This window comes from Macrobrachium nipponense, chromosome 39 (genome assembly GCF_015104395.2).
Source record: "Macrobrachium nipponense isolate FS-2020 chromosome 39, ASM1510439v2, whole genome shotgun sequence".
Classification (NCBI taxonomy): Eukaryota; Metazoa; Arthropoda; class Malacostraca; order Decapoda; family Palaemonidae; genus Macrobrachium; species Macrobrachium nipponense.
In genome coordinates, this window is record NC_061099.1 from 12,598,625 (window position 1) to 12,622,072 (window position 23,448).

General features: G+C 41.4%; 1 protein-coding gene across 2 annotated transcripts in view; it reads left to right on the forward strand.

Annotated features, from left to right (window-relative positions):
* The window catches only part of LOC135210133 (WD repeat-containing protein 26-like), a 54,377-nt gene extending 31,980 nt beyond the window's left edge, over positions 1–22,397 (forward strand). Inside the window, exons 8-12 of one of the 2 annotated variants that reach the window (XM_064242950.1) lie at positions 1,179–1,262; positions 17,466–17,662; positions 18,058–18,266; positions 18,626–18,841; positions 20,646–22,397. In XM_064242950.1, coding sequence (XP_064099020.1) covers positions 1,179–1,262; positions 17,466–17,662; positions 18,058–18,266; positions 18,626–18,841; positions 20,646–20,671 — 732 coding nt within the window. In that variant the 3' untranslated portion in view covers positions 20,672–22,397. The remainder of the gene's footprint in view (positions 1–1,178; positions 1,263–17,465; positions 17,663–18,057; positions 18,267–18,625; positions 18,842–20,645) is intronic. The other variant, XM_064242949.1, reaches the window with a different exon arrangement.
* Positions 22,398–23,448: the final 1,051 nt, after the last annotated feature.

Here is a 23,448-nt window from a genome sequence, read left to right on the forward strand (position 1 = left end):
TAACAATATGTCATATAAGACATATTAGCTGTGTTGTACGGTAGAGGCAACTCTGTGTTGACTTCTCATTACACAAAGGATGTCAAGTTAACCTACGAGAGATCCTTCTCTTTTGGTTTATACGTTTCTGCGGATACGTTACTGGGATAAGGAGCCGACACTGATCCTTAACTTTGAGTTAAAGTTTTTAACTTAGTGAAATTATTGAGGTTTTTGGAAAGGAGTGTGGGGGTAACTCTTTCCAATTTGAGCGCGAAACCCTCGTGTTAGGATCAGGTGATCGGGATCGGTGTTGTGCTCCTTCATAAGGTGTATTGTCATAGAAGTGGTCCAGTACCCATTGACAAAGTCCTTTCAGGCTCTGCCGAGTAAGCGGTTCATATCCCATCGGCAGACCCACAAGAACTCTTAGCCATAGATCACATATCTCGCTAAAGTCTTGAGGTGATGCAGACTACTGGGCAACAGCCACGAAGTCTACCACCTATCAGATAGGAACCAAGGTTTTTTATACCTACAACATATGTTGTTTACCTGTCTATTCCATGTTAGCTGTCTCTTACCCTCCACCAAAGGGTGTCAATCAGCTATGTATATATCTGACAGGTAAGTTGATTGTATGAAAATGATATTGTTATAATACAATAAAGTTTCATACATACTTACCTGGCAGATATATACGATTAATGGCCCACCCAGCCTCCCCGCGGAGACAGGTGGAAGAGAAAAAATATGAATAGAAAACGGGAATGGTTCCTAATCCTGCCACCCAGGGCAGGACGGTAGATCACCTGACCTACCTGCAGCGTGTGCCGCGAAATTTGAATTTCTGTCGGGGACGACGGAGTCTTAGCTATGTATATATCTGCCAGGTAAGTATGTATGAAACTTTATTGTATTATAACAATATCATTTTCATATAATTTTCATGACTAAATGCACTTTTTGTGATAATACTATTAAACTTAGGTGTAAGGAATTTTAGAGGTATTGTTTTAGAGGGGTTTTAAGTATTCGCTGATTTAAGCTATTCACGCGGGGTGGTGTCCAGTACCCATCCCCCACGAATATGGTGGTCTACTGTAGACATGTAATACAAAGAGGAAGAGTCAATTTTTGTGTAGTCTTCAGAAAAGTTGTTTATTTTGTTCATTATATAAACATTTTTTTGGTTTCAGGTATGGGACACAGAACGAGGGGAGCAAATCTGCAAGGTATCCAATTCTCCAGACGATTCCTTAACGTGTGCAGCTTGGCATAAGGTATCATGTATTTGGTGAAATTATTTAAACAGTTCTCTGGAGTACATAGTTTATTCATGTTCGATTGTTTATTCATGTTCGATGCAAGGCTACATGAATATTTTAAGAGGGCAGGGATATTTAAGAGTCAGCTTTGTTCCGATACGTAATACAAACCATCGGTCCTTTAACAATAGGAAGTAGCTAGCGGCAGCTGGAACGGTCGTAAGCTTCGAACAAGGGGAGAACGGTAGTTAACTGCTTGTCCGACAGTCGCGCGCCGCGCGACTGGGAGGTAAACAAATCACTTTTGCTTTCGGCCGCGGGTGTGAAGGACGTGTTCGTCATCGCTCTCTGCCCGCTTCATCGTCGTATGCTTTGTTTATATTGTGTTTTCTACTAATGGTTTGTTTGACTTGAAAATGAAACTGTAAGTACACTGTTTTCATTTTCATTACTTAATTATGAACCAACATGGAGCTATCGCCGTAGATGCGGCGATTTCCTCTCTTTTCATGAATGAACCCTTGAATTATGTCTTCGGTCCGAGGGGCGGGCGCGCTCGCGCCGAGTCATGTATTTTGGGCGAAAGTGTGTAATTGAAAATGTTAGGTATCTTTTCATTATATTTTTGCCCTGTGCGTTCGTTACCGAGAGTGTGATTGCGCTCGGCACGAGCCTTTTATTTTGTATAATAGAATGCAATGAAAGTGGATTCGCAATTGCAATATTCTTTTCATTTTCATTTATTTATTTGCATGAAATTTAATTTGGATCAATTTTCGTTCTTACCCGGGAATTGATCCTTACGACTATTTTATGTGAAAGTGAAATCGCAAGTGCAGTATTCTGTTTCATTTTCATATATATTTTATGATAGCATCATTTTATTTGGATCAAGTTTCCGTTCTTACCCGGGAATTGATCTTTTCCCCTTTAAGTTCTATGAAGTGAATCGAGGGCAGTATTCTGTTTCATTTTCATATTACTTTTCACTGCTGTGCGGGGGTAGGGAAGCGAAGGTCTGCCAGGAAGTCGTCGGAAAGCTCTCCCGCGACTCCCTTGGTATCCGATTCTTCGTCTTCCTTCCTGCCCCCCGCTCAGCTTCTTCGTTGTATTTTGTATTTGGGGTCTTCCTTGCGTTCGGGGTGGGGCATGTCTTCCCCCCGTGCGTGAGGGAACCCCTCTTACTAATCTATCTATGTTACCGCAGGTGCTACATCCGTGGGAGACGACCTTGGACAGGTATGGACCACCGCGGCGGCAGGGCGTGCCTAGCATCCACGGGCTGCTGCAGCGTCTAGCGAGGTCTGGGGCGGTCTCCACTACTACCACGGCCGCTTATGCTGCTTCCCCCCCCCCTCCCCCCCCTCCTGGTCTACACTCCCCATGCTGTGTCGGTGACGCCGTCTGCCGCTACTAGGGTTGCCGCCGCCGCCTGTTTTCTTCGTGTTGCCTGCCCCAGACTTCCGCTGTTCCAGCAGCTCGCCCCTGGACCGGCCGCCAGTACCCAGGTTCCGCTGGCTGCTGATGATTCTACGAGGCGTTCGCTGGGCCTGCCGTACCTGCCGCTGATGTGATTCCCGCTGTTGGCTTGGCTGTCCCTTCTGGGTCTAACCGCTGCCGCTGTTCCTGCCGCTCCTGAGCTGGTTGCTGTTCCTGTCGCTCCTGGTTCCTGAGCCTGTCCATGCTGGTCCTGCCCACGGTGTGTCTTCCCCAGTCCCAGGTCCTTCCGGACAAGTGCAGTCGGGCCGTGTTGCTTCGGCAATAGCCCCGGCTCCGGCCTGGATGGAGGACCTGACGACTGTCCTGCGTGAGCTGACGAGGAAGAGGAAGCTGTCATCTTCGTCTTCATCGTCTGCTGCTGCCTCTTCCCCTTCGACTTCTAAGGCCCATAAGCCGAAGAAGAAGAAGGCTGCCTTCCCCCCTAAGAAGTCTCCTTCGGGAACTTCTAAGGGCCCGTCCCACCCGGTGGGCGGGGGGTCCTTCTGCTGGTCCTCCTGCTCCTTGTCGGGAGCGGGGCCCGTCTCCCCTTCCGTAAGGAAGAGATAGACGGGGACCAGAGGAGTATCGGTTAGCTCTGGTACTTCCTCGCCTGGTGCTAGCGGCGATGCTGCTACGCCAGGTTCCGGCTCGGTCTCTCGTTCGCGAGAGATCCCGAGTGTACGTTCTCCCTCGGGAGACCGTGCAGCCAAGTTTCGGCGCCAGAGTTCGCTCGGCGCCAAGACGCGGCACGGAGCAGAAGGCTGGTGAGAGACGCTCAGGTGACTCTTGCCAGGCCAGCGGCCGCTCTTGCAGCGACCAGCTGGTAACCCGGGTTTTCCCCCCTAAGAAGGCTCCTTCGGGACCTTCTAAGGGCCCGTCTCGCTCCGGCGATTCGGGGAGCTCTGCTGCTGGTCCTCCTGCTCCCTCGGGAACAGGGCCCGTCTTTTCTTCTACCAAGGAGTAGAAGACGGGGACCAGAGGAGTACCAGCTTCGGCTGGCACTTCCTCGCCTGGTTCTAGCGGTTCTGCCGCTAAACCAGGATCCGCCTCGGCTTCTCGTTAGCGAGAAGTACCGAGTGGACGGTCTCCCGCGGGAGACCGTCCAGCCAAAGTCTTGACACCCGAGCTCGCTCGCCGCCAAGACCGAAGCGCGGAGCAGAAGACTGGCGAGTGTCGTGCAGACGACTCTCGCCAGGCCAGTGGACGCTCTCGCAGCGACCAGCTGGCTGCTCGGGCGGTTGACGTGACGGTCGCTGACCAGCCACGGGTTGAGGCGAGGAAGGGGTCCCCCCGCGGCCGTCGGTACCAGCCACGGCTTCGCTAGGTACCAGCGGCTCGACGCGCCGAGAGGACGCTCGCTGGTCTCACCGCGACAGCGAGCCTAGCAGGTCACCTGACGCCGCTCCCATCGGGACTGGGCGGAGACGGTAACCAGCAACAGCTCGCCTGACGCTAGAGATCAGCGTCGACGTTCTCAGCCGAGCCTCTCGCCCCAGGCGAGCGGCAAGGCTAGGCCTGCTGCTCGATCGCCACCGCGGGTTGACGATCCAGCAGCAGCCCTCCAAGCACGCTGGTCCTGCCAGCGAGCTAGGGGGGAGCGTCAGGTCTGCCTCTCCTGTACCTTCAACCTCCTCAGGCTACACCAGGAGGAGCGAGGTACCTATGAGTGATCGCGAGAGGTGCGCCGCTCGCGATCCCGCTATGACGCCGTATGGACCAGGCACGGTTCTAGGACCCGACCAGGACCATTACCGCAAGCAAATAGCTTGGAGGCGACCGTTCAGGGGTCTGCCGCTGTTTCCTCCCTTCTGAAGGAAGGAAGTCAGTCTTGGGATTTCTGTTCTTGTTGGAGGGACTGACGGTCCTACTCCGCAAGACGCGGTTACTCCCGAGATACAGAGGAGTTTGCAGAAGTCATTAAGCTGATTCGTCAGCATAATGACCTTGCGGAAGGATTGCCGCTCCCACCAGCAGAGCCCACGTCTCTGCTCGAGTCGTTTTGGGGCCCGAGAGGGAACCCAAACCGACGGTGGGTCTGCCGCGATCGGAGCTTGCCGATTCTGTCTCGAACCAGAGTCTCTCGTCTCCGGACAAGAAGGCTCTCTCAGTTCTGGCCGGTCGATCAAGCTACTTCCACCTCCTCTACTGCGACAGCGGCGTTTCTACGTGTCTTCGGACACCGTATTTAAATACTCCTTCGGTCCTCCTGAGGGTTTCGACCTCTACGAGGACTGGAATGAGTCGGAGGACGGTATCGGCTCTCTCCTGTCAGGTGTCGATCAGCCCCACCCAGACGACGTTCACAGTGGCGGCAGACCCTTACCTACAGTGAGAGTTCGTAACCCTCCGCGGGAAAACGTTTTCTCCTGACGATACGTTTTCCCAGACTCTGAGAGGGCGATGGCTGCTCCTACTCTTCTCCAACTGCTAGTTCCACTGGGAAGGCGAGCGAGTATCCAATTCCTCCCCCATTCCCTCTCTCCTTACGGCTACGAGGGAAAGGGAAGGATCCTACAGAGATTTCTCTGTAGGATCCCACGTTGGGGACTGCGCTACCGGGGGGACCTTCGGGTCCTACCTGACGTAAGCCCCGGTCGTTGAGGAGGAATCCTGCCCCATTCTCGATTTCTACGGGAATCGAGAGGCCACCACCAGCCGATATCGTTTGACGAATTCGGTGGGGGTTTCGCAGACTGCTTAGAATTCTACGGAATTTCTAGCGCATTCAGTGTTTTGAGTTTGTTTTTTACGATCTCCAAACACTTACGCGAGACCGCGGTCCAAAGTGAGCGAGACGAGAATCCCCGATATGTTACACGATAATCGGGAACCTCGCCTATGCTCGAATTCCTGGAATTTCTAGCATTGGGAAGAAGACTGCTGCTGAAAGAAACTATCTCACAGTAGGCGACCAACCTGGAATAGAGAAGATCGGACGGGAATATCCAGTTTGGCTTGAACTATCGTCTTAGTATTCTGTTCACCATTGAAGCTTTCCTTCGAGGAAGACTTCTCCTTCACTCTCTTTGATAGAGATCGAAGGTGGTCGATCTCCAATCTTTATTTTGTTTTCTTGAAGGAAAGAATTTAGGATGGAGATCGTTGTTCAGAATCCTACAAATATACTACGTATATTAACCTCGCGACATGATTCTACTAAGCAGTTGAATTGTCCGAGGGGTAGGCGCATATCCTAGTTAATCTACGGATTGCGACTTATAAGAGAAGTATTCTAATTGAACTGCAACTCGGGGTTGCCTGCAACCTCCCAGGAGTTTTCAGTTTCAATTTTATATACTTATGGTTTTGTCACGACAACACCATTTCAACTTTTATATTTACCGAAATTCGTTTCGCCTAAATATAATTGCTCGAGCATATCTTTTATGCTCGGTAGTTCTACCGAACGCATTCCTTCGTGGAATAATGGATTACCTGGCAACTCAGGATGACGAGTCAGCGAGAGCTCAGGCTCAACTACTGCGTATTGAACTGCCTGATAGCAGCTCAGTATCAGCTGGGCCTCTGAGATGCACGGTCATGTATGTCTCTCTCTCCCCTGCTTTGATTGACTACCTAACCGTATCTCTGCCCAACAATCATGGACTTAGGTCTCTGATTAACGGGGATTCTCGCAATAATGAAGGACCATCTACTGCTGTGACGCTAGATTCCATCGCCTTCGAAATTGCGAGAATTTTCAACAGAGATATCTCTTGGACTTTTTCATCTTTCTGTTTACCGCACGGTAACAGAAGTCTGTACAAGTCTCCCGCTGCATCGCACTGCGATAATGCGAATGATTTTGCAGACATCTGAGTTTGTCTTCAAAATATCTCGTATTCGTAGGTGTACAATTGTTCATTGTTCAACCCGAATTACAAGATGTGTCAGAAGACATCGCCTACTCTCCGACCTGACAGCTCTACTTTCCAAATGTTCAGCCCATGAGAAGCAGTTCTTCAGGCAGCTTTCCCCTGTGTTTTCATTACTGAAGAACGCCCCGCTTTCATTGCAACTACGACTTCTCACCGGACAGCAATGAAATAGCGGTTAGCGTTTTCAGTCATTTGTAAGCACAGGTTATGAATCTTGAGAATCCTTCTCTCGATTCATCTGTGAAGACGTAGGTTGCATTCAATATCTACCTTCGTCTTCAACGGTACATAGTGTTGTTTTTCCTTAGCTGATATTCAACAACCATGAGATGTTTTACCTTCAGGGACCTCGGTCTCTAGAAGGCAATTGACTTTCGCCTGTTGGGCACATGCCTTAAGAGAATCATCACCTCGCTGTCCGGCATTGGTGACAAACAAATACATTATTTGTTTGGTCTCTCGGCATAACCCTTTAAAGGCGAAGGTCACGTGACTTACTCGGATGCTTTGACAACTTGCCTCCTACCGAACGCAGTCAGTCGGCAGCTGTCAGAGCGCCCGAGTCAGTTACGAACTACGCTGTTGACTTAGTTAGGTTGTTACAGAGCAATCATTACTTCGTTTTAATAGCTTGTCACAGTACCCATACCATTGACACCCACCATGGAGTGTCGGTGTCCTATCCACTACCGAGAACTTCGCTGCATGGGGATAGGAGGATGCGAGAGACTTCGTGGCAAACGGACAGACCAGTATGGGTACTGGACATCACCGAAGTAGAGAAGAGGGATAGGTCATGCGACTATTTATTTTCTTTTCCTCTGAGGAACTGCATGACTTCTCCTGCGAAGTCAAGCATCCAGGGGATGGGGATCCGTGACGCTCGATTTCGTACGAACTTCGTAGCGAAGACTCAGAACCCTTCGGTCCCTGACGATTGGTTCGAGTCGTTCACAATCCCCTCCCTAATGGACTTCACCGCCTTCGATGCGAAGGAGATGCTGCCTTGTCCGCAAGAACTTCTCCGTGGCGCAGGTACTGAAGGCAGGGGTCTGGTCCAACCAGACCACATGCCCTTCCTTCTACCTTCGGGATATTGCCCACAGGTCCTTGGATCTTTTTCCTTGGGACCCGTGGTGGCTGCTCAACACGTTGTGTAGCGAACCCAGACCCTCGCAGGCTGAACAGCATCGAGTCCTGGTGTGACCGTAAGAATGGATGAGTGAATGAGAGTGTGACTGGCTCCTCTTCCCATCTTTTTCTTCCCCTCTACCTGTGGTTAGAGGGACACGGTCGTCACCCTGCTGGATAAGGACAAGATGCAGGTGAGCTACTCAACAGAGCCCCATCCTATCCCTTTCACTAGGGATAGGAGCGTATATCCACCACTTCCTCCAACAAGGGGGAGGAAGTGGATGCCAGCTTGAGACAACCCATACTTTATGTTGCCTCTTGCAAACAGGAACAAGTTCTTGCTTGCTGGTACAAAGAGATACGCTTGCCTCTCTCTTAGTACTCGGCCCAGAGGTCTGACCATTGATCCTGCGGTGCACACCCCGATCAATCGGACAGAGGCTTGGATCCCTCCCTCGCTCTTACGACCAGGGAGGCATTCCAGGGATGGACGAACACCAGTCTGTTCATCAAAAGACTCAGATTCCTCCCACCAAGAAGTGAGTCTTCCTATTGTTAAAGGACCGATGGTTTGTATTACGTATCGGAACAAATGACAATTTGTCGAAAATTGCATTTTTCCTAACTATACAAACCTGAGGTCCTTTAACAATAGGAAGTAGCTAGCGGCAGCTGGAACGGTCGTAAGCTTCGAACAAGGGGAGAACGGTAGTTAACTGCTTGTCCGACAGTCGCGCGGCTGCTTTTGGCCCATGCAAAATACGCAGAGTGAGGGGTGGCATGAGGAGGGACTATATGTAAAGGACCTCAGGTTTGTATAGTTAGGAAAAATGCAATTTTCGACAAATTGTCATTTCAAATTAATTCTGATCAGATTATGTATACATGAAAAAAAATTGGTCAAATTTTTCAAAGTTCTTGGTTAGGGGATTGTGGTTGATTTAAAATTAATTACCTGTATAGCACTAATAGTGCAGAAATGCTATTGGAATAAATCCTGTTATGCATATTGAAATTTGCCATGAGTGGTGCCTTTATCAGATGGTGTATGTCGATCTACTAAATGACAAACTCATTAGTTGTTTAGTACTTTGTGACTTCTGGGGGAAATTTTTATAATAGGAGGACATATCCTTGACCACCATAATGCCAAATTTTGTTGAATGAGGTTAAGTGGTTGCTGCAGTTGATGCAAGTATTTTTTTTCATTTATTTGTAGATTGGATAACTTTTCTTTGGAGTAACTTGAAATGCAATGAGATGCAGAACCCCACTGTAGCCACCATCTTGAAATTGTGAAATTAATAAAAGGGTAGTAACCTTACGATGATTATAGTTGCAATCAAAGCATGATGTCAATCCTATTAAAGTGGTCATTACAGAACTGTACAAGTACTATGATGATTTATTAAAAGATGAAGAATGTAGACTTTCGTGAAAGGGATTTTTCAATCAAAACAATAGCAGGCAGCAGTCCCCGGTAATTGGCGGACTCGGTTATCCGCGATCCGGTTTTATAGTGCTCGTCTAGCACCATAAAATCGGCGATTTAAGGCACCATAATGGGCTGAGTTCTGTTTATCAGCACCATAATGGTGCTTATGGCGCTAATAACCAGTTCATAAGTTGCCTAGTTTCGGTTAATGGGGTTTTCGCTTATTGACACCCCCCTCAGGAACAGAACCCCTGCCTATTATGATTATTGAAATACTTGCTGAACTAAGAATGGTAATGAAAATGATGATTACTTATTTTTTTTTACATAACTTATCTAAAAACAGTTTGTAATACAAACCCATTCGTCTTAATCAGCCTGAATTGCTATTCAGAAGCAAATATGAAGTAGGGAGCCTATAAAGAGAAAAGACTTGTATGCAAAACGTTTTAACAATCATGGACATGTGACAGTGGAGTCATTGATGAATTTTAAAATCCGGGTAGCTTTCGTCAGTAACGTATGCAACAGAAAATACGATCTACCCCGGTGAATGAAAGCACTCTACAAGATAACCAGCAGGAATGAGGATGCTTGAACCTTCAGGCCAGTACTCGTGAGCCTCCCATAAAACATCATGAGCTTTGGAAGGCTGCACAAAAGAAGAGTTTTGAGAGAGTCCAAATCTGGTGACTCAAGGGAAAGGATATGGAGCATTTGTCCCTCAAATCTTTATCCATCCTAGGGTAGATTTAACTGGTGACTGGGACTTCAAAAAGATTTGATTAGACATTTTGGACAGTCTCCCAAGGTCATATTTAGATTGAGGTGGTGATGTTACATGTATGAGGCATAGTTTCCAATTGTGCATTGATGTATACAGCAGATTGTTGCTGTAGTCCATGGTTTGAATCAAGTATGCTATTCAGAACAATGATTTGACAATATATGCACTCTAAAAGTGCAATAGCTTCCTAAAAATAATTGTAATTCAATGCATCCGTGAATTTTAAGGCTTGTGAATGACTCCCAAATATTTATTAGAAAAAGTTTATATATTTCTGCTAGATCCCGACCCTTATTGAGATTCAGGGAAGTAAGGAGGTTGACATACAAATAAAACAAAAATGCTGCTCACAGCACTATGTCACATAAAGAGTTTCCCATTTATTTGTAAAATGACACATAAGATCATGTATATTAAGAAAATAAGAAAATATAGCCAGCATTAATTAATATAGCATGAGAAGTACCATAGGTAATGAGTAGTCTCCTTGCCAAGCAGATAAGAGGAACAAAGTATTTTAGAATTTAGCAGTCTCCCTTTAGTGAAGAATTCACTGCAATAAGTTATGGGTTGAGCACATATTGATGCATTGTTTAGAGTTTAGTGACCGACAATGGAGATTTAGTATCGTTGAGAAATCCATGTTGGATACTTTTGGAGATGATTCAGATATTACTGCACTCATCAGCTTATTAAAATCTATCAAAAGCATATGATTGACATATATAAACTCTCATTCTCCAAATATTTTTGTATTTAACTTTGTAAATTTAAACTTAGTGTAGTGTGTCCATGACTAGTGGAAGGTTTATGAATGACTGTCTAAAACTCACTTTGAAATTACTTATTATTTGGAATGAATCTTACTTACTGCTAAAAGTTAATTTATATCTTTGCACCTGATGACACGCAGATATAAGCTAACTTTAACAGTATGTAAGTCTCCAAATATAATTAATTTAATAATGAAAATTATGTTTTCAAAATGTATCTTTCTCATCAAAATATCTTGCCATTTTGTCAGTATAGTACTGAATGACATCAGGATCCCAGTGGTTTGGCTGTGGCCCTAAATTCCATACATCCATCTATCTTTTGTTAAGAATTGGATCTCCTGGCTGTTGGGTTATCATGGATGCTTACAGCATTGTTTCAAGGCTTGACATGATCCAGTTGAAGGTGGAAGCATATGAGTGTGCTCTTTTTTTTATTTTTATTTTTTTCCTTTCCTTTAAGTAAAACTTGGAGCTTACTACAGTAGACCCTTGACTCGCGAACACAATCCGTTCCTAGACCTTGGTCGTGTTCGAAATTGTTCGTGACTCGGAGCTAATTTCCCCATAAGGTTTAATGGGAATAATATTAATTGGTTCTCGACCCCTACGAACCAATATATATTATGTATATTTTGCCTTATTTTACACAGATAATGTAAAAGTCAGTGTAAAAAACCTTAATATATCTAATAATATAATTTAAAATGGTAAACTAACACTATAAAAACGTTTGTAAAGTGAACACTTACTATGACTGGCGAGACTTCTGGCTTGACGGACAAGAGAAGAGGAGGGTGGTGGGTGGGGAGGAGGTTATTGTGCGGAAGGAGACCCTCCCCCATCCAGGTCGGGGAGATCTCGTTCCGGAGATTCAACTCTTCTAGGTTTTTTTGGTGAACGTTTAATCACAAAACTTATCCATGTCTGTTGCCTTTTCCTTCCTTGCATAACTTTTCTGAAATGGCTCATTAAATTTTCATTGAGCATATTCACGATCCTGTTCGTAACAATTTTGTCCGGATGATACAATTCAAAGGAAGCACTGGACATCATTCCACTTTTCCAATGCGGCTTTTATCACATCACTGCTGACATCTGTAACTTCCTCCCCAGCCTCCTCTTCGTCAGTTGATTGCTCCCGAGCAAGTTGCTCCTGCTGCTCTTTGTGGAGTTGAACAAGTTCGTCCGCAGTCAAATCTTCTGAATGTTCAGCGACCAATCTTCAACATCTTCGTCGTTGACTTGTAGACCCATACTGTTGCCCATGGACACAATTTCTTGCACAATCTCTGCATCGAAGCCCTCAAAGTCACGGACAGTTACGCACTGGGGCCAAAGTTTCCGCCACGCAGAATTTAATGTGCGGTACGTAACTTCAGTCCATGCGTTATCAATGAGGGTTATGCAGTGAAAAACATTAAAGTGCTTCTTCCAAAATTCTTTTAAGGTTAATTTTGTCTCTTCAGTTACACGGAAGCATCTGGAGAAGAGCGCCTTCGTATATAATTTCTTAAAATTGCTAATGACTTGTTGGTCCATGGGCTGGAGAACAGAGGTCGTGTTGGGTGGAAGGAACTTGAACTGAATGAAGTCATGTTCACTGCAGTCAGCCAAGTACAAAGGGTGTGCCGGGGCATTATCCATGATCAGAAGGCACCGCAGGGGTAGCTTGTTCTCTGTTAGGTACTGACTCACGGTCGGCGCAAACACTTCATCAATCCACTCCATAAACAAGTTCCGTGTCACCCATGCTTTTGTATTGGCCCTCCACATTACAGGCAGTCTGGCCTTATTTACGTTGTGCTGCTTAAAGGCACGCGGGTTATTTGAATGGTAGACAAGTAGCGGCTTTAGTTTCAAGTCGCCACTTGCGTTTGAGCATAACAAAAGCGTAAGCCTATCCTTCATTGGCTTGTGGCCTGGGAGCGCCTTCTCTTCTTGGGTGATAAATGTCCTGTTGGGCATCTTCTTCCAGAAGAGGCCCGTTTCATCACAATTGAAAATCTGTTGAGCGACGTATCCTTTGGCCTCCACGAACTCGGCAAACTCAGTCACGAATGCCTCAGCAGCAGCCTTGTCTGTGCTAGCAGCCTCAACCATGCTAATTACAGTGAATTCCAGTTCTCTTCTTGAAGTTATCAAACCACCCTTTACTAGCCTTAAAATCATCTGGCGTGGCACTAGTAGAAGGAGTTTCCCTCAGCAAACTCTGATACACTTGCCGAGCTTTCTCGCAGATGATCGGCTCGTTTACACTATCACCTGCCATCTGTTTTCTCATGTACCCACTTCAAAATTATTTTTTCTGCCTCTTCGAGGGTTTGCGATCTCATCTTGGTTAGTACTGTCACTCCCTTCGCAACATTTGCTTCTTTAATGGCATCCTTGTTTTTCAAAATTGTCGAAATTGTCGACTTGGCCATCTTGTACTCGCTTGCGATATCGGTCACGCGAACACCACGTTCAAACTTTTCTATAATTTCTTTCTTTATTTCAATGGTTATCTTCCTCTGCACCCTCTTCTCACCATCACTCTTCACTTTCTTACTTTCACCACCACTCTTCACTTTCTTAGGGCCCATTATGAAGAAAATCACAAGTTTTAGCGCAAAAAATGCTAAGCGAATTGACGAACGTCTTGTACACAATGAGATGAGACAAAGAGCGATGCGTGGGTGACGCCGTGCGTGGGCGGCTGGAGGATGGCTGGTCCCATGGCAACTCAAACGCTCTCACGTGTGCTGGGCGATTTCGCGCATTTTTCAAATGTTTGTCTAAAAATTAGTTTGTGAAACAAAGTGAATTGTTATTTTCCAGAAATTTCCAGCATTTTTCAAATGTTCATGTCTCAAAATTAGTTCATGACCCAAACAGAATTTTTATTTTCCGCATTTTTTTTTGTTCGTATCTCAAAGTTAGTTCGTAAGTCAAGGGTGAAATTTTACCTATAATTTTGGTCGGGGATCGAGTTGTACGTGGGTCAATGCGTTCGTGAGTCAAGGGTCTACTGTATTAGCCACTTAGCAGGAGTATTAAGATGGTACTATGCTTAAACTAAACTTTATTCTTTAGAGATGTCATTTACAAACTTGAATATATTACCGCTTAGGATGTTGGTCCTGCTAGTTGTGGTTTTTCAATGGGGAACGGCTGTGCTTCTTTGTCATCTTCATCTATATCACCATAACATTGCATCTCTAGCACTCTTGTTACGCTTGTTTATATAGGGTACCTATCTTGACTTTTCATGGCTTTGGTAAGTGCTCAGCCACACACTTTTGCATACTACTTACCAGATGTATACCAGTGTTTTATACAACTGTAGTCCCAGGAGGTTTACTTCTTATTTATTTTTTCTTCAGTCCTTCACAAATTTAGCATGAACTTATCTGGGGGTTACAATTACTTTCCCTCCCTCATAAATTGATACTCCAAAAGTTTATTGGCTTATGGTGCAAAGGCCTATATTTTTATTACAAAACTGTTTTTGTACAACCCATGATTCATGGAGTGAATGTTGTTCCTTCCTTCTCTTACTTTATGGCTTTTGATCAGTTTTCACTCAGGAAGTGAGAGTAAAGTGGGCTCTTAATTTTGACTGGTACAGATTAGTGTGGCTGGGTTTTCCACATGGGGGGAAACAAGACAGTTTGTGATGAATGAGTTTGGGTTTTAAAACTTTTGTGTAATAAAAACAATTTTTTTTTTATTTCTTTTACATTTTATTATATTCATCACTTTCAACATCATAAAACTAAAATTTTGTAAACTGGTTACATGTACTATATGTGGGTCCATGTAAACACTACTAGCATTGGTACTTTCTGCCTCGGTATTACCGTCTAAATGTGAAAACCTTCATGTGACCCAGTAATATAAAGTGCATCATACTTTTACTTTTTTCTTTTCTCACTGCTTCCGCCCTAGTATGAAAATTGGTTGTTCTATTATCGTACTCATGAAATGGAGTAACTTTTCAGTGTTAAGTTTTGTTTAGTGATTAAAATGTTTAATATTTTATTTGACTATTAGAAAATAAAATTTCCTTTAGTTTTACCCATGCTTGTATGTCAGTTGTATTTTTATTATTTATATATTTTTGTCAATGTGAAAACTCATTTGTGGAATTCTGTACTGATGAAGCTAGATGATATATTTGTAGAAATAATTTTAATTGCCTAGATGAGTATTGTGGCACAGTTCTACAGATAAATTTTCTGTTCTGTCTAGCTCTTTTCCTCAACTAAGTTCTTTCTCCAGTAATTCTTTTTGGTTAGTAAAACCCTCTGCTTCTTCTTCTGTCCATCTAATTACATACATTTTCCTCTCACTGTGCTGCTGAAACCTCAAGTACCCTCCTCCTTCACCAAGAGATATCCCTGGCGAAATGTTATTCAAGCTGCGCCCTGTGTCCAATTCAGAACATTTAAATTTATTTTTTAAAGGTTAGTGACAATGACAGTGACAGGTGACATTATGACTATTTATGCAAGTCAAGCTTAATGGGACATTTTTTATATCCATTTTTTATGTCAAGTTTATCTTGTTAAGTTCCCTTGATATGCCCCTACTGAAAATTATTTGGTTTGTAAATAATGACAAAATCTTAGGTCACACTGTTATTTTAACAGTTACAGTACAAACTGAGAATTTACAAAACTTTTAGCTTAATACAGTTTGTTATACAGTGGGAAGGGGTGCATATTATTCTTGTCCATTTCTTGATTGTAACAGGTAGAATAATTTAAAGGGAAGCACACTGGTCGTATTTCACCCAAAATCTAGGTAGTGGATGTACAGTAATATCAATAAATTCATCATGAACTAATTTTCAAAAGCTTCAGTACAAGTTACTCTATTGTGAAAGTAAATCCCAATTTTAGTGTTGATTTATGGATTACTAATTAACAGTATGGTCAAGAAATGTTAGTCTAGTCATCTAAAGAACACATTGAAATTCATTAAGAGTTTTTATCCAAAATATTTGTGAATGAGTAAAATCAAAATATTTTTAGGTATAAAATACAATTCTAAGTACAAAGAGCAGTAAAATGGATGTTTTAAGTATCCAACTTTTCAAACATTTATTTTTGTAACTTTTCCAACTGAATGAAAGACGGAGAATGGATTTGGGAACCTTTTGAAAATTGTAGTATGCCATTGGATTTATGATCATCTTGAGTTTTAAGTCTGTTTTGGGCATCCATTCTTAAGAAGTCATAATGCATCAAATAAACATTAATAGAGTACATATTGTGTTGTTTTTGTGAAATTGGATGCAGTCAAGCTTATAGATTGTGCACATTTTTTGATGCAAAAGAGCCATTTGCACTCTAGCATACCATGAATGCAGATTTTTCTTCTTCCTCACACAGAGGGAAGAAGTCTCACTCTCTCGTCCAGTGAAATGTGAGCTGGGCATATGGAGTAGGATTGTTATTTTCAAGAGCTATCAAGTTGGTTTTACAGGGAACCATTTGCACGAAGGGTAATCATGAGTAATGGTGTGTAGAAAAACATTTTATTACAAAAACATTGTTTTTCATCTAAGAAAATGAGAACAGTTATTCCCAAGATATTCATTGTCTTGGTTGAGCACCTGCTAATGTTTTTGGACTGGATTCTCTTAGGAGGATATCCCAGTGTGATTTTTTAAAAAAATTTCGCCTATAATGTTTCAAAAGTTATTTCACTACTGCCTGAGATATTCATCCTTTACATCAGTCTAAACATGTTCAAGCATGTGTAAATGTATCCAAAATTGTGCTGCTCTGGCATTTGCTTAACACAGGCAGTTTGATGGCAAATCAGAAACTGAAGGTTTACTGCTTGAAAACAAAACAGCCTTTGAAGGACTAAGATTTGTAAATGGTAACTTCTGTTCATTCGCTGGACTACTTCTGGGTCTCCAACCTCCAGCTCCCATTTGTATCTTCTGTAGTTCATTAGTGCAGGTTCGTCATGGCAATCAGATGCCTGCCGTGGGGTTCATTTTAGCCAGAATGGCTAATCTTGTTATTGAACTTGAATGCAGTTTGATGGTTTCTATTTTGCTATAGGTACTTTTTGGAAATGCTAGATAAGTGCATAGCATAATGGTACAGGAGTAAAACATAATTGTTGTGCTGCAAAAGCTCCTTCGTAATGATTTCTGTATGTGACAAGTCTCTTGTGGTGTTTCTCCTTTATTTCTGTAGCTTATCAAGAAAATATATAACACTATTTTACGGAAAGATAGTTTTTGCATCGATAATTTTTATGATTTTGTGCTCTTTTGGGCCTATCTCTTTAACAGTTTTTAGGTTGCTGCTTTTATTGAAGGGAGCCATTATGGGAGTTTTTTATAACTGGAAGTGTCAAGGCAGTGCTGGGTTTGCCTTGACTGAGAAAGCATACCGAAACAGCTATTCATCCACAGCTTCTCGAAGTGTGTGGATAAAGGGAGGGTTATTTTTATGTAGTTCTAATTTTAAGTTCTTTTAACTGGCGGCACAGATTAGTAATGATTTATCTGTGTGGGATATTTCATAGGGTGTTGACCAGTCAATAATAACTGTTATCTCTTGTAACTTTTAAGATAGCTGTTTCACATTGTCTGTTAAGGAGCAAAGAAAAATAAACTTATTTATTTTTTTGTCTTTTGTCAGTTTCATTTTTCAATACTGCATATGCAATAATTGCAAACATCTAAGGCTTTATGCGGTAATTTAAAATACATTATTAATTCAGGATTCCAGAAAGTTTGTGTGTGGTGGAATGAGAGGTCAGTTTTACCAGTGTGACTTAGAGGGACACATCTTGGACTCATGGGAAGGTGTTCGTGTTCAGTGCCTAGCTATCCAGAATGATGGTAAAACAGTTTTAGCCTCAGATACACACCACCGTATCAGAGGCTACCACTTTGATGAAGTCCAAGACCACAATATGTAAGTGATGTTGTTTTGCCAATTCATTGTGTTAGTTGTAAGGCTGAAAATGAGTTTTGAACTTTTTTATTTTAAGAGATTTTAATTGGTAATTGAAAAAAGTTTAAAAATATAATGAAGCTAATATTTTGATTTAAAAAATTTTGTGGGCTTCAATATAAAATGGTTTACTTAAAAGAGTGCAGTAATTGTTCTTTGTAATTGTAGTTACACCTACAGCCAGGCTTTAACAAAAATTTGTTTCTAGTTTAGATCAGCCAGGATGTAAGTGAACTTTTCTCAGAGCTAATCAGTATCTCAAAATTGTACTTTATACCTGCGCTTAATATTTCTGTAGTTTATGAGGTGTAAGTTTGTAGGCAAAATAATATATTTTTTTTTTTTTTTTCCCACAGAATTCAGGAGGACCACAGCATTATGTCATTTACTTTAGACAACACTGGGAACTATGCACTTCTCAATGTAGCCAACCAGGGTGTCCATCTTTGGGACCTCCGTAATAAAACCTTGGTACGTAAATTCCGAGGTCTGACTCAGGGCCATTACACCATACATTCTTGTTTTGGTGGTGATAATCAAGACTTCATTGCCTCGGGAAGTGAAGGTTAGTAAAGACTTGTGTACTTCTCTAATGAGTTACAGCTTTAGAGATTGCTTTTGCAAGTAGTGAAAAGCATATTTAATGAGGTGTGAATATCTTGTCATCTCAGTGCATGAAAGAGAATGAATGGCTAAATTTTGATTGTAAGTCATATTTCTGTATTTTTACAACAGGGATGATGACAGAGAAAAAAAAATTGTGAAAAGGAATTTTGTACACAGATCTTGAAATATTGGCCAAGGCATTTGGTAGCAAGAATGGTTAATTTTACCAGGGATACACTATTTGTTTTAGACTGATAGTTGATGAGACATACTTTGGTCAATTGCACACTGACACAAGTACTTTTTATTCTTTGGCAGATAATAAAGTGTACATATGGCATCATCGAAGAGAACTACCTGTGGTAAGCCTTGTTGGTCACACACGCACAGTGAACTGCGTGACGTGGAACCCACGATATCCTGCAATGATAGCCTCTGTCTCTGACGATGCCACAGTTCGGATATGGGGTCCTGCACCACAACACAGAGGGTCTTCGTCCTCAACACAAAATGGTGTGAAAGCCACATCCACTGGTAAATAAATCATTCTATTAATTTTTTTCTAGTGAGAAAGAAGAATCTTTTAAGAAATAAAGGAAATGATATATGAGAGTATGAATTTGGAAACCTGTCAGTAGAGGGTAAACACAAAACAAATCATGGATTACTGTTGAAGCCACATATGCTAGAAGATCACATTGCAGATGTTACGCAGTTACCTGTGATGTGGAAGGGGTCTGCCATAGCTGAGGGGAATAAACAGTGCAAACATTTTACCTTATGTTTTTAATTTGTAACTTGGAAGTGTGTGTGTGGTTGTGGTTTACTGTTATAAATTATAGTCATTGCAAAATAAGAGTTGTTTCTTTGCAACCCCATTAATCATACATTGCCTTATTTCCATGAATGAGGAAACCCTATTCACATAAATTTTTCTTAGAGATTAAGAGACCTATGCTTCATAAGTCCTGCATATGACCCCTTTTCCTTACACTTCTTGGGAGACTTTGCATAAAGACAATGTGTTGCTCTTCCCATTAATAACTTTTTCAGGTGTTTTGCTCACTTTTATTATTTCATTGACTATTCCATCACGTTCACCTTTGCTTAGTCAGTGTTTCTTATTGGGCATTCCATTGAGGAGTGAGAGATGTGTATTTCTGGTGATAGAAGTTCACTTTCGACGTGGTTCGGAAGTCATGTAAAGCTCTTGGTGGTTGGTTGATTTCCACATCTTTTGATACACTACATCGTAATAAAAATGGATTTATTTTTAATGGGCCCACTTCATTCTCAGTTCATTCAATTTTGCATATTTGCATGTTGAGCTACGTGTTTTGCAGCAGTTGTGAAAATTTATCATAGTCATTGTTGTAGCATAGTTTTCTTGCCTTTGTTGCATTCATTTTGAATTTTCCCATTTTTAGGATTTTCTTTTATGCATGGTAACCCATTAACTTACAATTCTTTGTAATGCTGAGTATTGCTAAAACTTATAAATGTCTGAATTTTTATAAATTCTGTCAGTTTAGGTTTTCTTATATCCGTGATCTGTGCCTCTCAGTACTCGTTAGGACCTGGTGGAAGAGCTTGTATCTCATTCATATCTTGACTAGCAAGGATCCTCATCTCTTGTGCTCCTTTTACTGCAGGCAAGTTTTCTCGTTGGCTTACAGTAAAGCTGCACCAAGGCTGTTCTGGTATGTGGACTGGTAGTACTTCTGAGCCCAGCAAAGATCATGTAAACACTAGTTAAGTTGATTTTGATGCTTCGTTGTATTCTTATGACTGACCATTCTATGCATTCATTGACTTCCTACACTTCTTTGGTTGGTTCCAAAATATTTCTGTATTGTGCTGCTTATGTCTTCTAATGCTGGAATGCATATTTGGCTCTGATGGATTTCTGCACGCCCAGATCAAATAGACCAACAAGTGAACTTGGACATGAGGCCCATGACCATTGCTGTGGCTTGTGGTCATGTCCTCGGCTTGATGATCTTCCAGAATGCGTTTCTTTGGGTAAAATTTACATATATTATGTACTTCATTGTTACTATAAATTTTATAGCCATATTTTGAGAAAAAAAATGCTCCCAATTTTTTATTTTTTTAGTAATTTGATTTTGTAATCTTAAGTAGCTTATAATATTTAGATAAAACAATTTATTTTAATACAGCATTTTAGAAATATTTTCATTTTTGCTAATGACTTCAAACTGCTTCTTAGAAGGGTTGTGGTTAGTTTTTCTCTGTTTTAGTTTTCCGTTATCAACAGGAGAGCTAGAAGATGAACAGAAGTAACTTATCATGAGTTTTTTGTTAATCGTCATTTCAGGTGATATGCAAGTTCCATCTTTGTGATGTATTCTGCAGGTAGTGAGAGCGAGTCTCCGACATCACACATGTTCCTGAGCAATGGTGCAGCTGTTTAGTGGAGGAGGGAACTACCTGTGCCATGGACTTCATACTGTATCTCGTCGCTTATGGTGTGTTCATGGTTGCTGGCAGCACTGTCACACCAACTGTTGTTGCAATCACAAATCTGAATGGAGGCACAAATGTCACACTTGTGGTGTCATCAGAATACATGCTGATCTTGTGGGTAATGTCATCTTCCCATACCATTGTGCAGTAGATAGGTATGTATTCCAGTCTACCTTGGTTCAGAGTTTTGTGGAAAACCTTACAGAATGCGAAAGCATCTGTAAATCAAACAACTTGGTGGATACTACTATTCTGTGAATCATTCCTCTTATTGAAGGCTTTTGTCAAAAGTGGTGAGCTTTGTGTGTCAGTGCTCAAAATTATCTTTTGAAGTAGTTCAGTTATCTAAAAGTTATCAAAATACGGCACATCAAAACTTAAGTGAACTAACTCATGATATGACCAGTGGTACTGTAATGATATTCGGCATGTGTGTATTTTGCAGTTCAATTGGTAGACAGGGGATTTTATTCATTTAATCATCATCTGGAGCTTCCTGTTAACGTATCACAGCTGTGGGTATTTCAGTGCAATAAACTTGTAAATATAATTATGTGGTATTCTTTTAAAAGTTTTCCATATTTGTTTTTCTGATATTGCAGTGTAAAGGAGCTGTGAAGTGGAAGCAAAAATTAAATGAGTAGTTTAATATGGTTAACATTGCATTGCAAAATAATTCCACCACCTTCTTTTGACATGGTCAGTCAGTCAGTCAGTCATTCTTTTGAGAGATTGCCATAAGAATATGACTTACAGAAAGATTGCAGTGGCTGCCGAGGACTGCCCCTCAGCTCTGGTTAAATGCTTGGCAATTCATTATTCATTAAATCACCTTTAATTCATCATCATTGTATGTGTACCAGCTCGAAAAAGCATCTTTTGTACATAAGACATCTATCTGGATTAATTTTTTGTCTTGTTTTAATTGTGCAGGGTGAAGTTGTTTTCGTGTGATAAAAATAAAATTAGTGTGGTCAATTTAGCGGAATGACTTGGCCCTGCATTGTATCATAGAGGTTTCTGTCCAAACCTGTGTGTTTGAATGTAGAGTGTGCATTTTATAGGAAAAGAATTTTATGTTTAAGCTAGATAATCTTATGTACCATTATAAGGATCATAGCGAGAGAGAGACTGTCATCATTTTATAACCTTGAAGCTATATTGTTTCCTGGCTGCCTCCCATAGCCCAGGAACTTGATTATGAATTAGAAGTTCCAGATATAGGCAGATGACAAAGTACAAATACTATTGACATGAATACATATTTATGATAATGACTAGCTCATTTCTTTTTAAATAGGTAAGGAGTGATTATTAATGTGTTATTTTCAAACTTGTTATCTTTACATTTTGTCGATACTTCGAGAACATTCATCATGATTTTGTTACGGAAGCATAAGTCTTGTTGTGAGAACTAAGTTTGGTTAACATGAGTGCTAGTGACTTTGTAAAGTTTTAAATTACACAGGAAATGATTATGAGCATGAATGTTATGAACAAAAGTTGTTCTTGTAAAGGTACTGCACAAAGTGCAGAACATCATGTTTTTATTTTGTATGCTGTATATTTCTTTGAAGTTTCCTAATAAATTTGATCATAGGAATTGTGTTATTTCGTTATAGCCTTCTCATGTGAATGCAGTGTTGCAAACTGTTAGATTTATTATGCCTAACTTTGTTAGCAGTAGAAAAAAAAGAAGATATTTCAGATATGGAATCTATTTCTTTCTATGAAAAGCATGTTGGTCAAGATATGACACATTTTACTGAAACTTGCATGCATGGCCTCATAAATTTAAAGGCTATAAAAAGACGACACAATTTTGATGAATATATGAGATGATGTTTATAGGTTGGCAGTGCTTAGTAAAAATATTATGAGTACAGTAAAACTTAAAACTGTTATTTCAGTAAAAAAATATTAACTGAAGACCCTAAGATATGGTTCTGCAAATATAGAGGAACGGAAAGGAACATAAAGCTATATATTTAAAATAAAAACAAAGCATATAGCAACAGTTTTTTAATGATGATATATACTTGATTTTTGTACAATGCTCACTGTTAAAATATGCCACAGAAAACTGAAACTTAGTTATCATTTTTTGTACCTATATTCTTTGATTTTGTATAATGGTTCTTTCTATTTTTCTTATGTTCTGTCAAACCTTACATTTTAACCAAGGTGTGTGCTTTATTTTTTTAATAATTTTAAAGTTTTGAAGTTTTTTTTTTTTTTTTCTTTTCCTTTCCAACTAGTAGCAATATTTTTCACATACATAATGAAACTGAATTGCCGTTTTGTAGGCTTGAAAATGTTATGACAAAACAAAACTGGCACAATAAAATATATCTTGACCTACAATCTCATGTACTTTGGAGTTCTAAGTGTGCAATTCTCTCTCATTTCTGTGTTGCTGCCATGAAAGATGCACTACTGAAAGAGTTCAGTGTTAGGGGGAAGCCTGTGTCCCTTAGACCTTGAGCTGCACTGCCTTCTGCCCTTTCCATGCCATCTATTCCCACTGGTTTCTTGTTTACCACCTATTTAGTTACTTCACATTTACATTGCTGCAGTTTTCAACTTGTATTTAATAACAAGAACTGCACTTCTTAGGAATCTACATATGATTGTGGTCTAAACAAACAGTAAAC